This window comes from Ovis canadensis, chromosome 13, assembly GCF_042477335.2.
Source record: "Ovis canadensis isolate MfBH-ARS-UI-01 breed Bighorn chromosome 13, ARS-UI_OviCan_v2, whole genome shotgun sequence".
NCBI classification, from domain to species: Eukaryota; Metazoa; Chordata; class Mammalia; order Artiodactyla; family Bovidae; genus Ovis; species Ovis canadensis.
The window spans coordinates 75,291,532-75,305,804 of record NC_091257.1 but is presented as its reverse complement, the minus strand read 5'-3'; the positions used below and the strand labels follow the sequence as shown (position 1 = coordinate 75,305,804).

The 14,273-nt window shown below is 48.0% G+C and overlaps 2 protein-coding genes across 2 annotated transcripts in view; both read left to right on the top strand.

The window, feature by feature from the left end:
- FAM110A (family with sequence similarity 110 member A) overlaps nucleotides 1-14,273 on the top strand; it is a 74,375-nt gene that overhangs the window by 19,643 nt on the left and 40,459 nt on the right. The gene's annotated exons all lie outside the window — the stretch shown is intronic.
- On the top strand, nucleotides 738-4,661 carry LOC138417125 (large ribosomal subunit protein mL41-like). The gene has a single exon (XM_069546873.1). It carries the CDS (start codon nucleotides 4,009-4,011, stop codon nucleotides 4,522-4,524), a length of 516 nt encoding a protein of 171 aa, XP_069402974.1. The 5' UTR covers nucleotides 738-4,008; the 3' UTR covers nucleotides 4,525-4,661.

Below are 14,273 nucleotides of genomic sequence, written 5' to 3'. Positions count from 1 at the left end.
CTGGTGGCCTGTGGATACTGGCTGGCTGGAGCCAGCGGTGAGGGGCGAACTCACTTCCTCTGCTTTGTACCGTTTGAATGTTGAACCTTGTGAATGTATTATCTATGCAGAAAAAAATAAAAATAAATTTAAAATAAAGTAACACATAGTAGATGGCAAGAAACCTGAAAGAGAAAGAGAGACATCAGGTTTGCAGGCCCAGTCGGCTCCCAACCTCCCCTGGGGCAAGCAACCAGGGGCCAAATTCTGGTTCTGCCCAGCTTGGTTTTGTGGTTCCACCCTCTACAGTAATATTTTGGTTTCCACAGACACAGCACCCACAGGAAACCCCAGCCAATGGACATCAGGTGCTGGGCTGGACCGCCTGGTCGTGGGCATGACACATCCTTGTTAATGGCATCATCCAAGTGCCTGAGTGATGATGCAGCCCCCAGTGGAATGGTAACACTTCCCACAGTTCCACAGGCCGGGCTGGTCTAGGGTTTGTCTTGCAATGTCTAGGTGGGTGTGTTGACACCAAAACAACCATCTCCATTAACCAGCTCTGAGCCTTTAGGGACTGAATTCATCCATCCATCCAATATTCATTAAGCCCTTACTATGGGGCAAGTTGGAGAAGGAAATGGCAACCCACTCCAGTATTCTTGCATGGAGAATCCCATGGACAGAGGAGCCTGGTGGGTTTGGGGTTGGCCAAGAGTTGGGCACGACTTAGTGGCTAAACAACAACAACAACATGTGCCAAATCCTCTCCTAGGCACTAAAGAAACAGCAGCATGACGTATGCTCAGCCACATCCAGCTCTTATGTGACACTATAGACTGCAGCCCGCCAAGCTTCTCTGTCCATGGGATTTTCCAGGCAAGAATACTGGAGTGGGTTGCTGTCTCCTCCACCAGGGGATCTTCCCTATCCAGGGATCACACGTGCATCTCCTGCACTGGCAGGTGGATTCTTTGCCACTGAGCTACCAGGGAACAAACCAAATAAAAACCTCATGCCCTCTGGTATGGGGACAGGTAATACCTACCAGGGAGTGAAAGTTCTGTGGAGGAAGAAGAAGCAGGGGAAGGGAGTGGGGCTCTCGGGTTTTTCCATTTTTACTGATGTAGAATTGTGTTAGTTGCTTAGTCGTGTCTGACTCTTTGAGACCCCATGTACTGTAGGCCACCAGGCTCCTCTGTCCATGGAATTCTCTGCTGAGAATACTGGAGTGCATTGCCATTTCTTTCTTTAGGGATGTAGAATTGATATACAATAAAATCAACCCATTTCAGGTGTATGGTTCAGTGAGTTGAAGTTGTATACATCTGCGTACCCACCACTCCAGACAAGGTATGGACATTTCCATGCATCCTGTAAAGTTCCCACATGCACCTTTGTAGTCAATTTCTTGCTCCCACCCCACTACCCATCTAGAGAGCTGCTGATCAGTCTCCTTCCACTGTGGACTGAATTTGTCTTTTCTGGAGTTCCTACAAGTGAAATCTGGCTTCTTTCACTTGGCATAATACATTCATGATTCATGCATGCTGTTGTGTGTTGGTTCCTTTCAATTGCATCCAATGGTATGGCTCTCCGTATTGTTTGTTTATCCAACCTGTTGATGGTCATCTGGGTGGTGGTTTCCACTTTTGGGCTATACAGATAAACCTGCTATGGACATTCATGTGCACCTCTGTGTGCATATATATTTTCATTTCTCTTGGGTAAATGCCTGGGAGTGGAGTTGCTGGGCCTAGTGGGAAGTATGTGTGTAATTTTATTAGAAGGGAGGACTGTGCTCCTAAATAGGATGGTGAGAGCAGGCTTCACCTGATGAAGGTGATGTTTCAGCAGAGGCCAGACGGAGGCAAGGGGAGTGTCTGTGGGGAAGAGAGTTCTAGGCAGAGGGAGCTGGGGGATCGGGTGTCAGCAGAACAGCACGGAGGCCAATGTGGCAAGATTAGAGTGAGTGAGCAGGAACGGCCTGCCTAGGAGGTGAGGTCAGTGTATGACAGGGCTGGATGCTGTCCGGCCCTGAGGTCACGGTGAAGACACTGGCTTTTACTCTGAGAAGCCGCAGGAGGGTTCTGAACAAGAGCTGGGACAGGATTGAGCTTGTATTTTAACAGCAGCCTCCTGGATTGCTAAATGGAGAATGGGCTGTTGGGCAGGGAGCAGGGAGACCAGCTAGGCGGCTGCTACAATGGTCCTGGTGGGAGATGCAGGAGCTAGCTGACTGGCGTTGAGGTGGTGGAGAGTGAGGAGTGTCAGATTCTGGGTCTACTCTGAAGGTGGAGCTAGAGGGGAAGCACTGGGCATGGGAGGCGAGGGAAAGAGATATGAAGGGTGGCCGGGACCTGAGGTGGCCTCTAGGAGCTGAGAGTGACTCCTAGCAACAGCTAGCAAGGTAACATGTACCTCAGGCCGGCAACCCCAAAGAACTGGATTCTGCGAATCACCTGAGTGAACTTGGAAGAAGACCCTGAACCTCCGCAAAGGAACACAGCCCAGCTAAGAGCTTAATTCAGCCTGGTGAGACCCTGAACAGACAACCCAGCTGTGCCACACCCACAGCCTGATCCATAGTAACTGTCACATGGTGGTTTTCAGTCACTAAGTTTGTGATAATGTTTTACTCAGCAATAGCTGACTAATACAGACATCCTGGAATCCTACAGCATCAGAACTAAAGAGTTCCTTGGCAACTATTGACTCCAACCTCCTCGTCTACAGCTGGAGAGACTAGGGTCCAGAGAGAAGACAGGCCTCGAACCCTGGTCCCAACAGGTAGGCAGCATCAGGCAGAAGCTGGACGCCCTGCCAGGCCCAGCCCCTCCTCTCCTAGGAAGTACCAGCTCCTCTGCCAACCCCTCCTTCATCTGGACACTGGTCCCCTAGATAGCCAGCTTCTGGGTATCCACTGAATACCCTCAGTTCCCGGGCCAGCAAGCTTGGGCAGTTTCCCCACTAGGCCAGGCCCAGTGACCAGGAGGGAGGTAGCGTCCTCGTCCCCACAACAGAGCAGGGCCCACGGGCAGAACCACACCTGAATCTGAGAGCCCAGCGGGGAGGGACTGTGCCTAGAATCCCAGCTCTATTGCTCACTGGCTGTAGGACTCTGGCCAAGGGACACCCCTTTGCTGAGCTGCAGGGTCCAGTCTGTGAAATGGGAGCAGGATTGCTGTTCTCCAGGTAGCCAGTGAGCTCAGGTACATGAAACTGTTGGTGGGAGTTCTGTAAATGCACGAATGCACATCCCCAACCTTTTCCTTCATGTGGACCTCAGTTTCCCCATCTGCTAATTGATCTCATGCTTTAGATATGCTTTGGGGGTCCTTTTAGCTCTAACAGTTGACCCATTTTAGGGTTCAGATTATGGCTCTGCTTGTTATCAGCTGTGTGACCTTGGATAAGTAATTTAGTCTCTCTGAGCCTACATTTCTTAACTTGCAAACTGGGCTATTAATAATGCCTATCATATAGGCAAAACTTTCTCTGACATTAGATCCTACCAATGTTTTCTTAGGTCAGTCTCCCAAGGCAATAAAAAAGTAGGACCTAATCAAACTTACAAACATTTACACAGCAAAAGAAGCTATTAAGAAATATGAAAAGGCCACCTGCAGAATGGGAGAAAATATTTGCAAATGATGCGTAAGACAAGGGCTTAATTTCTAAAATATACAAACAGCTCATATAACTCAACAACAAGAAAACAAACAACCCAAGAAAAATGAGCAGAAGACCTTAATAAACATTTCTTCAAAGAAATCATACAGGTGGCAAGTAGGCACATGAAAAGATATTCAACATCACTAGTTATTACAGAAATACAAATCCAAACGACAGTGAGGTACCTCATCACACCATTTAGAATGGCCATCATTAAAAAGTCTACAAATAACAAATGCTGGAGAAGGTGTGGAGAAAAGTGAGCCCTCCTACATAGTTGGTAGGAATTTAAGTTGGTACAGCCGCTATGGAAAAGAGTGTAGAGATTCCTTAACAAAACTAAAAATAGAAATGTCATATAATCCAAGAATACACCTGGAAGGAAACTATAATTTGAAAAGATATGTGAGGAGGCGGCTGGAACTGGCAGCGGCGTGGTGGCTGTGCGCAGGCCTCGCCATGGGCCTCCTGAGCGGGGCGGCTCGCGCCCTGGTGCGGGGCGCCGACCGTATGAGCAAGTGGACCAGCAAGCGGGGCCCGCGCACCTTCTACAAGAGCCGCGGTGCCAAGGGCGTCGGCTTCCACGGTCGCGGCGGCAGGTTCGTGCTGGTCAAGGAAATGGTCCCGGAGCTGGTGGTGCCCGAGCTGGCCGGCTTCAACCTCAAGCCCTACGTGAACTACCGCACCCCGGAGGGCACAGACGTTCCCCTGACGGCCAAGCAGCTCTTTCTGGAGACGGTGGCGCCGGCTATCGAGAAGGACTTTAGGGCTGGGACTTTCGACCCCGAGCACCTAGAACGGTACGGCTTTGAGCCCACGCAGGAAGGCAAGCTCTTCCAACTGTATCCCAAGAACTTCCCGCGCTAGGAGTGGTCGGCGGCCGTGCGGCCGTGCCGGATGTGCCTGCGACCGAGGACTCGGACCCTCTTCGCCCAGCCTAGTTCCGGGGTGGCGGGTGGAGAGGCGGTTCCCTCGTTTTCGCTTCTATTAAAGACCTTGCCTACCGTAAAAAAAAAAAAAAAAAAGAAAAAGAAAAGATATGTGCACCCCCTATGTTCATAGCAGCACTGTTCACAATAGCCAGGACATGGAAACATATATCAACATATGAATGGATAAAGAAGATGTAGTACATATTTACAATGGAATACTACTCAGTCATAAAAAGAATGAAATAATGGCATTTGCAGCAACATGTAACTTTCAGATCATCATACTAACTGAAGTAAGTCAGAAAAAGAAAGAACAAATATCCTATGATATCACTTACATGTGAAGTCTAAAAGACGACACAAATGAACTTATCTACAAAACAGAATCAGACTCACAGACATAGAGAACAGGCTTGTGGTTGCCAAGGGGGAGGCAGGTAGGGAGAGGGGTAGCCTGGGAGTTTGGGGTTGGTAGATGCAAACGATTACATTTAGACAGGATAAGCAACTAGGTCCTACTGTATAGCACAGGGAACTATATTCAATATCCTGTGGTAAACCATAATGGGAAAGAGTATAAAGCATGGATGTATGTGTATAACTGGGTCACTTTGCTGTACAGCATTGACACAACATTGCAAATCAACTATACGCCAATTAAAAAAAAAAAGCAGTACCTGTCATTATATGAGAAATGCAGGTCAGATACCTAGTCTAATGTCTCAATAAATGCCAGCTGGTTTTATTACTGTCATCATTATCATAGTTCCGAACATATGAATTAGGTAGTGCCAGCAGACGAGGGCAATAGGGCAGAGCCTCCCAGGGTGGGTAAGTTCGGTTTCCTTGGAGATAATGTTTGTGGGTTGGGCCTACAAGTATTTCTGGGAAATCCAAACTTTCCCCCGGTCATTAGGTCCTGCACACATCTAGAGCCAGGATCACAGTGCTTATAAACGATAACCCTATAGGCAGGCTTTGGGAAACAAAAATATGCATTTATTTCTGTTCCCAGTTCTGAGAACCGCCTCCTGCTTTTCTCTAGAGGGATGCCAGTCGCTTGTGCCAACACCTGGAGGCGGGGATGTGTATCGTAGACACAAACATGGGTGAGCATCTCTATGGTGTCCATCCTCTGACCACAGCTAACCCACAGGTGTTTCCAGATACCTGACTGCAGGCTGGCCAGGCCAGAGCCTCTCCCGGGAATTTGAAACTTGAATGGAGGGGCCCTCCCTTAAATCCACTGCCAGACTCTTGCTTTGTCACTTTCTGGTGTTTGTCACCCGCTTCACCTTGGCTGACATGGTGACTGGGGGGACAGAACATTGTGAGGAACTGAGGACCGACTGTGGGATGGAGCAGTGACCCTCCAGTCACACAGGCAGCTGGGGGATGCTTCTGGGCAGAAAGAGCACTGGACTCAAATTCTGGTTCTCTACAAACTTACTGGCTGTGTGACCTTAGGCAGATCACTTAGTCTTTCTGTGTGGTCCAGTGGGATGGGACGAGTGGGGACCTCAGTGAGCTGATGGGGAAAATGAAACCCAGAAAGAGGAGGGCTTTACTTAAAGCCACACAGCAAGTTTAGGACAGACCCTGGAGAGCTCTCCTGTCTGCTAAAAATCCCAGCTCTGGAAACGAGACAGTCCCTGGAGCAGGGAGTGTGTCTCTAATTAGTGGTGGGACCGGTTTTCCCTAGATGACCCTCAGGCCCCAAGCACTTCGAAGATCGCAAATTCCTTTCCTAACCAGTTGTCACATTTGTCCTGGCAATATTATCAACATTGCCTCAAAGCTTGAGCAAATGAACCCCAGAAAGCCCCAAGCTGATCACACCCCAAGTTTACTGCAGTTTGAGCCAAATCTGAAAAGTCTGGGCTTTTTGTTCTAAGTGAATGTTTCCCAGGCTGGTATTTGAGAATGCATTGAGGGTAGTGGTTAATGAGCTCCCCATAAGACTTGTTAAGTTGCTTGCTTTTATTCTGATGGTAATCTTTAAAAAGTAACTCGAATATATTCTGAACCATCTGCATGACCACAGATAAGGCCTACTTGGGATTGTATTTGGATCTGGGGTCACACTGGCATCAAAGAATAACATTTGGGACTTCCCTGACAGTCCACTGGGAAGGGAGTGCTGGCTCAATCCCAGGTCACGCAGCTAAGATCCCACATGCCTCCTGGCCAAAAAATCAGAACATAAACAACAGAAGCAATACTGTAACAAATTCAATAAAGGCTTTAAAAATGGTCCTCATGAAAAATATCTTTAAAGAAAGAATAACATTTATTGAGAACTAACCATGGGCCAGGCACTGTGCTTTGTATTTTTCACATAGTATTCATTTAACCCTCACGATAGGAACTATCGTGAGGGTTAAATGAATAGGTACTACCATGTCACAGAGGATGTTGAGGCAAAGAGAGGTTAAGTAATTTGCCACATAATCAACAGCGAGTGATGAGGTGCAGCCAAGATTTGAACCCAGGCTGACTTCAGAGTCTGTGATCTTGATCACAACACTTTACCACTGTCACCTGCTTGAAGGGGTGAGAAAAGGGCAGATGTAGCCTTAATATGTATAATGAATTCCTGCTAAGCGAAAGGCCACGTGATGCAAAGGTAGAGACTGGGAAGGAGGCTTCGCCATGGGAAAAATAGAGCCAAATGGTGGGAGAAGAGTCAGCAGCACACAGGGGTGGGTGGAAGTATGTGACGCACCCAAAAGAAATGGCAGCATGGCAAGTGTCCCACACACACACTGCTAGTGATAATTCAGGTTTAGCAAAGCACCATCATCTATATCACTGAAATTAATGTTGTTACATTGATGCTGTGGCAGCATAACTTAGTGGTTAGGGCTAAAGAGACATGATTTCTGAGTTCAATCCATCTTCCTCCTTGTCTTATCCTCAGACTATGAGCAAGTCACTCAACCTCTCTGAGCCTCCATGTTCTCATCTCTAAAATGGAGCTATAATAGTGCCTGATAGACTGCTGGTTTCCTATGCCATTCCCTTCTCTTCTTTTTCTTTGTTGGCCAAACCCTGATTTTATTTCTTGTGCCAATGTACGCAGCCAAAATGCTACCTAGCCTCTCTTAACAGCTGCCTGTAGCCAATGAGTGGAAGTTATTAGGTGAGGTTTATGCGAAATATCCTTAGAAGACTCGGATGCAGCTGAGAAGGAAACCAATGTGTCCTTTTTCATCTTCCTACATGGAAATCAGGCATTGAGGCAGGAGCCCCAGCAGCCATCTTGGGTCAGAAAGGACCTGGAGGATGAAACCATATGTGGTAAGGATGAACACGAACAATGAGCAGCATGAAGCTGGAAGGAACCTGAGATGTTGATGAACACTGTGGAGGCTGCACCGGCTGGCTCCAGCTCAGGTTGATCTTCTCAGACTTCTTTTTAAAAATAAATCTTTTAGATTTACAGGCCTATTACAAAGATAATACAGAGAGCTCCTATATACTCCACACCCTCCCTTATTGTTAACATCTTATATTAGTATGGTACATTTGTCACCATTAATGAACCAATATTGTTACCTTATTATTAACTAAAAAGTTCACTCCATTCAGATTTCCTCAGTTTTCCCCAAATGTCCCTTTTATATGCCAGGTTCCTACCCAGGACACCAGGATTATGTTTATCATCATATCTCCTGAGGCTTCCTCTTGGCTGTGACAGTTTCTTAGACTTTTCTTTTTCTTTTTATGACCTTGACAATTTTGAAGAGTTCTGGTCAGGTATTTTGTAAAATGTCCCTCGATTGGGATTTGTCTGATGATTTTCTTATAGTTGGATCAGGTGATGTGTTTGGGGAGGGAGGTTGCAGAGGTGAAGTGGCAGCCTCTTCACTTCTGACAAGGGTAGACACTGTCAATATTACTTATTGGTATGGGGGTGAACTTTGATCACTGTCAGGCTCTCTCTGCAAAGTTACCCTTTTCCCCCTCTTTCCATGCTCTGTTCTTTGGATTAATGTCACTATGAACAACCCACACTCTAGAAGTGGGAGTTACTTTCCCTCCTTAAGGGTGGAGTATCTACATAAATATTTGGAATTCTTAGCAGCGTTATCTCTTCTATTTATTTATTTATATCTGTATGGGCTCATGGATATTTATTTTATTCTTTGGGGTATAATCCAGTACAATTTTATTTTATTTTTTTTGCTTAAATTGTTCATCTTTGGTCTTTGGGATCCTGCTCTGCTGGCTCCCCACACTTCTTCACCTGAGTAAAACAATCTGAGATAGATTTTTCACAACAATGGTTTCAAATTCCTCCCATTCCTCCATTCTCATGCCTTCACAATGTGACTTTATTATAGCTTCTGGCATCGAGAAAGACCTGGCCCTCTCTCTGGATCCCTGGAATCTGGGCTGGGCTGTGTGACTTGCTTTGGCCAATGGGAAGAGACCAAGGCATGAAAGGGGCGTGTGCATTGGGGCTGTTGTACTCAGGACCCTAAGACCACCAAGCGAGAAAGTGGCGCTAGCCTGCAGAGGAGAAGCAGTGTGGCCCAGTCACATGCCCACCCTTGCCAACAGCCAGGTAACAGCCACATGCTGGAAGCCTTCATCCACAGCTGACTGCAGATGAATGACGGACCCAGAGGCGAGCTGTTCCCCCTGAGCCTGGGCCACACTGCCCACCCACTGGGTCGTGAGCACAGCAGTGGTCAGTTTAAGCCACTAGCTTATGGGGTAGTTTATTATGCACCAAAAGCTAACTGCTATGCAAGTTACTTTCTTTTAAAAACCTGTTGAGTTTTCTGTTAATTGAAAAGTGAAAGTGAGCTGCACAGCTGTGTACGATTTTTTATGACCCCATGGACTGTAGCCCGCCCGGCTCTTCTATCCGTGGGATTCTCCAGGCAAAAACACTGGAGTGGGTGGCCATTCCCTTCTCCAGGGGATCTTCCTGACCCAGGGATTGAACCTGGGTCTCCTGTATTGCTGGCAGATTCTTCACTGTCACTGCACAATGTAAAGATGAACGGTAAAATTTATGCTAATAATATAAAAGTTTAATTTTCCTTTGCTTGGAACAACATTTAGTAGCAAATAAAAAACATCATGACAAGTTGAGAGCGACTAGAAAAAAAATTTTTATATTTTGGTACCCCTACTGGCATGTTTTTCCTAGTTTTTGAATCCATGTTTTTCCACATTTTCACTTTGCATTGAGCCCGGCAAGTCATCTGGAGCGGGGCATGGTAATCCACTCCAGTATTCTTGCCCGGAGAATCCCATGGACAGATGATCCTGGTGGGCTGCCGTCCATGGGGTTGCAAAGAGTCAAACACGACTGAAGTGACTTAGCACACTGCAAATCACGTTGTTGGCCCTGTTTGGAATGCTTGCTGTCAGGACTCTTCCTCTTAGAACCCAGTTGCCATGTTGGGAGGAACCCCAAGCAGTATGGAAAGAGCATGTGTAGGTTCTCCAGTCAGCAGTCCTGCCCAAGCCTAGCCTTTGGGGTGTCTCAGCCCAGGTGACAGAAATAAAGCCTCCAGATGATTGCATTCCCACCTCTCCTAACCTTCCCCCGGCCCCAGCTTAACTTCCAGACACCTCCGTCCATCTGGGTCTTCCAGCAGACACCCACCCTTCATGGAGCAGAGACAAGTCATTCCTGCAATACCCTGCCTGAGTTCCTGCCCTACAGAATCCCTGAGCAAAATAAAACCCATGGTGGTTGTGTTTCACCAGATTGGGGTCATTTGATATGCAGAAGGAAATGTACCCTTGTTTATTCATTCGAGTTGATTCCAATCTTTTGTTAATACAAATGAAGCTGCAGTGAATAACTTTGTGCATAGTTTGTGTATATTTAGATTCCTAGAAATGAGGATTACTGTGTCAAAGGGTAAAATGCATACACAATTTTGTTAGCTGTTGCCAAATTCCTCTCTAAACAACTTTCTTTGTGCTTACAATATATTTGTACATGTATAATTTCCCTCTCCAACATAACTACAGAGAAACATACATAGAGAAAAACGCACAGAGGTACAGCTTGACAAATTCTCGGGGAAACTAAACATATGCGAGTAATCCTCACTCAGGTCAAGAAACAAACATTCCTGGCCGCCTAAAAGCTGCCCTAGTCCCCCTTCCCAGCTCCCTTCCATGGTATCTGATTTCCTTTTGGTGTTTCCAGTTAGGGGCTAATACATTTTATGCTCTTTGGCTTTCATCATAGTCATCAAAACCTGTTACACCAATGTCAGCTTTGTTAGACCCTCCTCTACGGTTCTGCCAGTCTGTTGGGTTATTGTTTTCAAACTGGGTTCCTGTGGAACCCTGGGGTCCTTTCTCAAATGACAGGAAAAAGAACAAATGCACGGATTGGCTCTTCTACATGCAAACATTTCCCTAAAACATTTGGGGTTCACTCCCACTTGTCTGCTACCAAGTGTTAACAATGACAGATGTTCAAGAAACGGGGGAAACCCAGAAATGCCATGAGCTGCACTGAGAATAAAAGTGGTCCTCCTCTGTGGAGAAGTCATTTGCACCGGGACAGAACTTTTATGTATGTGTGTGCTAAGTCGTGTCTGACTCTTTGCCACCCCATGGACTGTAGCCCTCCAGGCTCCTCTGTCCATCGGATTCTCCAGGCAAGAATACTGGAGTGGGTTGCCATGCCCACCTCCAGGGGATCTTCCCGACCCAGGGATTGAACCCATGTCTCTTATGTCTCCTGCATTGGCATGCAAGTTCTTTACCAATAGCGCCACCTGGGAAGCCCTTTTATGTATAGTAGATAGATTTTCTCTCATTTTCAAAAGTCTTGGTGAAATAGGTACTGTGATCCCTCTTTCACGGGGCGTGAAAACCCAAGCTCTGAGTGGGGAAGTGACTTGGTCAAGGTTCCTTGCTCACACTGAAGGATGGGAGAGGCTGGAGGCTCTGGGCTTCCTTTGATTTAGACCGCATCTTCCTGTCTTCTCTGTCTGGCACCCACGGCTCTACCTACCTCTGCCTCTGTCAGAGTTCCAGCCTCTTCCTTCCCTTCCTGAATATTCTGAAGCTTTCCCCTGAACCAGGCCCTGGGCCTTTGCATGTGCTGTTCGCTCTTCCTGGAACCCTCTTTCTCCTCTTTCACCTAACTTCTCCTTGTCCTCAAGGATGCCTTCCCTAAGTTGCCACGCTTGCCCCCTGAGCACCGTGCAGCTCACCTGTCACAGTCACTGTGATGCTTTTGCTGTTTGGCTATTGTGTTTCTGTCTCCTCCCACCCACCCTAGACTGTAGGCACTTTAGAGCAGGTGTGTCTTTCTTGTTCGTGGCTGTGTCGGCATTGCCTAGTCGTTGGCACACAGCTGGTATTTCAGTAACCATTTGTTGAGGGAAGGAACCATCTTACTTGAGTCTCACAACAACTCCGTGAATCTAGCAGGGCTGGGCTGTTCACTCTCATTCTATGGATGAGGAGGGTGAAGCCCAGCGAGGGAAGGGGTCCAGACCTGTGACCAGCCAGGCCTGGGTGACTGTGGTCCTGACACCTCTCCCAGAAAGAGAGGAAGGCTTCAGCCAGCCCGGGGGCTTCCCAGCCTCTCATGGCCCTCCCCTGCTCTCCAGATTAGAATTGGCAAGTGTGACCTGTCTCTGCCTCCCCCCTGCCCAGGACGTGGTGAGCAGGGGGAAGTTGGGGAGGGGGCGAGGGGATGGGGAGAAGGCCAAGGAAATTGACAAGGGAAAAAGTTAAGTCCTACTTGCAGAAGAGCTGGGGGTGGCAGGGCTGTGGTCGTGTGTTCTGAAGCCAGGGCAGGGGAGTCAGGAAGTCAGAAGCAGGAAGGAAGCTCACATCCCTGCCCCAGGGGGATCCAGCGGAGACAGTGGGCCTTTGTCTTCCTGTGTGTTTCAAGCACTGGCCAGCTTGAACTCAGCAATTCCTTATGTATATATTTATTTTCCTTTAACCTTGGTCATAGGGTGAGCACGCTCTGGAGCAGGTCATCTGGGTCCAAAACTGTCTCCTCACTGTATGACTTTGGCCAAATGTCTTGGCTTCTCTGGGCCTCAGTTCCCCCAAGTGTAAAAGGGGAAGATGATAATAGTACCTATCTTCCATGGTCATTACAGGGCTTCCCCAGATATTCTAAGGAAAATTCTCCATGGTGTGCCTGGCATAGAGAAATAATTGGAGACAGCATCACAGAGAGCTTACTATATACAGGCCCAGTTATAGGTGTCTGCAATTTACTAAGATTTCATGGGGATTTCGGAGGCTCCAGCATGATACTTGAAAGCGGCAGAAGTGGGATGGGGACCCAGCTCTCTGCAGATATCAGAGGGTTGAACCAATGAACCGTGTTACTTAGAGAGAGCAGCCGCTGCATGTTGGGCCCTGCCTTCCATGCAATAGGGACATAAAGATCAAGTGGAAATAGACAAATTTTCCAGGATACCTGGTGGCCATCTGGGACCCTTTCTTCAGCAGGAATGCTTCCTCCCGGAAGCCTCTGAACTCCAGTGTTAAGAACCCCTGGAGCAGGGGTGGAGCTGGGGAAGGGCTGAGCTGAGTGATGAAGTCCTGCTTATAGGCTGAGCTCAGGGTACTTGGGAGCCACTGAAGGTTCTAGACAGGGGAAGTGACATGACTGTAGGCCAGGAGGGAGCACCCCTGGAGATGGGGCCCTATGAGGAGGCTGCTGGGATCTTCCAAGCAAAACATGAGGCTGGGGTGAGAGGGCAGGTGCCGGAGGGGAAGTGGTGCCGGATATCCTGCCTCCCTTCCTGCCAGCTGAGAAGTGTCACCTTTGAGTACAGCTGCCCTGGTCCCAGAGAAAGCAGCTGTGGTCGAGGATGGCAGAGCCACCCGTTAGACACAGACTACTCAACTCCAGACTCGCACAAAAGAGAAATATTTAACTCACTGAGTTTTAGAGTCTTTCTGCTACAGCCACTTAGCCCGAGCCAGAACTCACTGTGTGACCTCAGGCAAGGAACTTTACTTCTCTGAGCCTCAATTTGCACATTTTTAAATTGGGGGCAACAATAGAACCTGCTAAGATTCAGAAATGACATGTGTAGAGCTAACAAGGAAGAGGCACGTGGTTAAAGTCCCTCATTCCCACACAAGCCCCCCTGGCTGACCCCCTAACTCCCATTTAGCCCAAGGGCAAGCCTTTTATTTTCTCTGCCTCATTCTGATTCCCTTGGTGGCTCAGGGCAGTGGACACCGGGCCCTCCAGGGCCCTTGACCCAGGATCTGAAAGACTTTGAGATAGAGGTGATCCCTCTCCTGCATTTTACAGATCGGGAAACTGAGGTCCAGAGAGGGGCAGGGATTTGCCTCAGCTCCACAGGTCCATTCAGAGTGATGCTGAATCCAGTTTTTGGTGGGCCCTGGGCAAGGAATCGATCTCTGATAAAGGTGCTGGGGGAACCTTCTCGACCCTCTCCCCAGCTCACTGGGGAGTGGCAGCACTGGCTCAGTGGCATCACTCCTCCGCACTAACTTCTTTACAGTTCCTCATGACCAACCCAGGGCCTTGGCACGTGCTGTTCCCTCTAGTGGGAGAGCCCACAGCTCCTCACCTGACAGCCTGTTTCTCACGTTTCGTCCTTAAGTGACTTTCTTCAGAGTCTTTCCCTGATCATCCTGCCCAGTTGGACCATCTGAAATCTTTTACCTGTAACGCCTATTTATTTTCTT

Bases quoted from the DNA above. Each gene is read 5' to 3' on its own strand.
- LOC138417125 (XM_069546873.1), top strand. From the start codon at position 4,009: ATGTCATATAATCCAAGAATACACCTGGAAGGAAACTATAATTTGAAA.